Source organism: Triticum dicoccoides, chromosome 3A, assembly GCF_002162155.2.
Source record: "Triticum dicoccoides isolate Atlit2015 ecotype Zavitan chromosome 3A, WEW_v2.0, whole genome shotgun sequence".
NCBI lineage: Eukaryota > Viridiplantae > Streptophyta > Magnoliopsida > Poales > Poaceae > Triticum > Triticum dicoccoides.
In genome coordinates this window covers 468,499,284-468,501,294 of record NC_041384.1, presented here as the reverse complement: position 1 = coordinate 468,501,294, position 2,011 = coordinate 468,499,284, and the positions used below count along the sequence as shown (strand labels likewise).

Below are 2,011 nucleotides of genomic sequence, written 5' to 3'. Positions count from 1 at the left end.
ATCGAGGATGACTAAGACGACCAAGACAATGTCGACGACATGCAGTGAAGATGGAGAGGACCACAACGATGGCCAACCTAGGGTTTCGTTTTAGTTTTTTTATGTTCTTTAGTTTAAATTTAAGTTTAATGTGTGGCAGCGACTACGGCCGAGACTTTTGGACTTAAAGTAAAGTTTAAGTTTTAATTATTATTACTATAGTTTTGTTTAAATTTATGTTTTAGAAATAGACACTTGTTACAATGCGTGTGCTACATTGGCGCATCTACACCACGCCGGAACGAACACGTTAATCCGCTGGACCGAGTGAAACAGACAAAAATCCAAATAAAAAAGACGTCTGTTTGGGTCGGCTGGTTGAAGTTCGGGAAATGGAGAGCCTCGTCAGGATTCAAGCGGACGAGGCATAAGCCACTCGAGCTGTGCTTGTTCTCTCTTCAATCAAGAAGAAACAAAAGGTGTCTTTTTTTCTCTAGAACAAGAAAAAGGTCGAGTCCCAGACCAGAGAACGTCTCCCGGCTGTCTGATCCTGGCTGTCTGATCCTCCGAGGCTGAACCGCTCTGCTAAAAGACACAAGTTTCACCTGCAGCGCGCGGAACCGCTCACCGCCGCGGTTGCATGCCCGCGTAAAACCACGAGCTCCAGTCCAGTGCTCCATCCCCGCCGAAAGAAACGACAGTACGGCACCGTCCGTCAACACTGATAGATACCGATCGGTCATCGGTCTGATCCACCACCTTCCGGAAACCTCCTGCACCAAGTTGCGTCGGTGCTCTCCCTCCTCCCACCTATCCCCGTCTCCAATCCCCAACCACCAGGCCGACCGCGTGCGTGCTCTGTCGTGCAAACCATGGAGCAGCGGAGCAAGAATCCGGATCAGCTCCCGCTCCCCTGCGCCAGCGGCTGCGGCTTCTTCGGCTCCCCGGACACCGGCGGCCTCTGCTCCAAGTGCTTCCGCGACAGCCTCCGCCGCGCCGAGGCCCAGGCCCAGCTGCAGGCGTCCGCGGAGCCCCAAGCGGCGGCGGCGACGTCCAAGGAGGCGGAGGAGGAGGGGGCGAGGAGGGCAAAGGCAAGGGGCAGGTGCGCGTCGTGCGGGAGGAAGGTGGGCCTGATGGGGTTCGGGTGCCGGTGCGGCGGCGTGTTCTGCGGCGAGCACCGCTACTCGGACCGGCACGACTGCTGCTACGACTACAGGGGCGCCGGCCGCGACGCCATCTCCCAGGCCAACCCCGTCGTCAGGGCTGACAAGGTCGACAAGTTCTGAGCTCTTATTAAGTTTGGGTTCCCTCGGCTCCAATTATGGATCGATGGTGTGGTACGTGTCATCGATGGCTTGTACTCCTGAATTCCGGATACAGAATCCAAATGGACGATTCTGTCATTCTGTGTTTGTTTCTTTCGCTTGTACTCCGTACTACATATATTGCATTTCCCCGTCTTCTTTTTGTTTTGAGTTAATACCACTATTGATACATAAACTTGTAGGGGTGGGAACAGTTTCATACAAGAACTAAAAAACCCCACAAAACTAGCCCTCCAACTTGTCTGTTGTAACAAATTTATACAAAACCACCCCGAACTGCACACGTGGCACGCCATGTAGGCTCTGTCGGGCCCGGATCACGTTTTTACAAAGAAACCCTCGCGCTTTAGCAATTTCGCAGACAAGTCCATCCCTCGACAGAAAAGCACCTGGTCGTCGGCCCCGATGCAAACCCCTTCCAAAATCTTTCCCTTCTGCCCACGTCCCCTGTTCCTCCTCATCTCTGCCCGCTCCTCCTGCGAGGCGACGCCGCCGTCGGCCTCATCGGCGGCGACACAAGGCGCCATGGAGCCGCGGCGTAGGGAACCTGGCGAGTACCCTCCTGAATACGGCAAGGACCTTTTTATTCGCGCTTCCCCTGTTCCTCTGCTTCCCCTGTTCCTGCACTCGGCGCACTAGGGTTTTTCAGGCCGATCATGCCGATGTAGGGTTGAAAATTGGGTCGATCTGCTCACTAGGGTTGGTTG

The 2,011-nt window shown here is 54.5% G+C and overlaps 1 protein-coding gene across 1 annotated transcript; it reads left to right on the top strand.

Annotated features, from left to right (window-relative positions):
• Positions 1-616: 616 nt before the first annotated feature.
• On the top strand, positions 617-1,473 carry LOC119271637 (zinc finger A20 and AN1 domain-containing stress-associated protein 2-like). Its single transcript, XM_037553383.1, has one exon. The coding sequence runs from the start codon at positions 852-854 to the stop codon at positions 1,263-1,265; it is 414 nt and encodes a 137-aa protein (XP_037409280.1). The 5' UTR covers positions 617-851; the 3' UTR covers positions 1,266-1,473.
• The last annotated feature ends 538 nt before the right edge of the window (positions 1,474-2,011 follow it).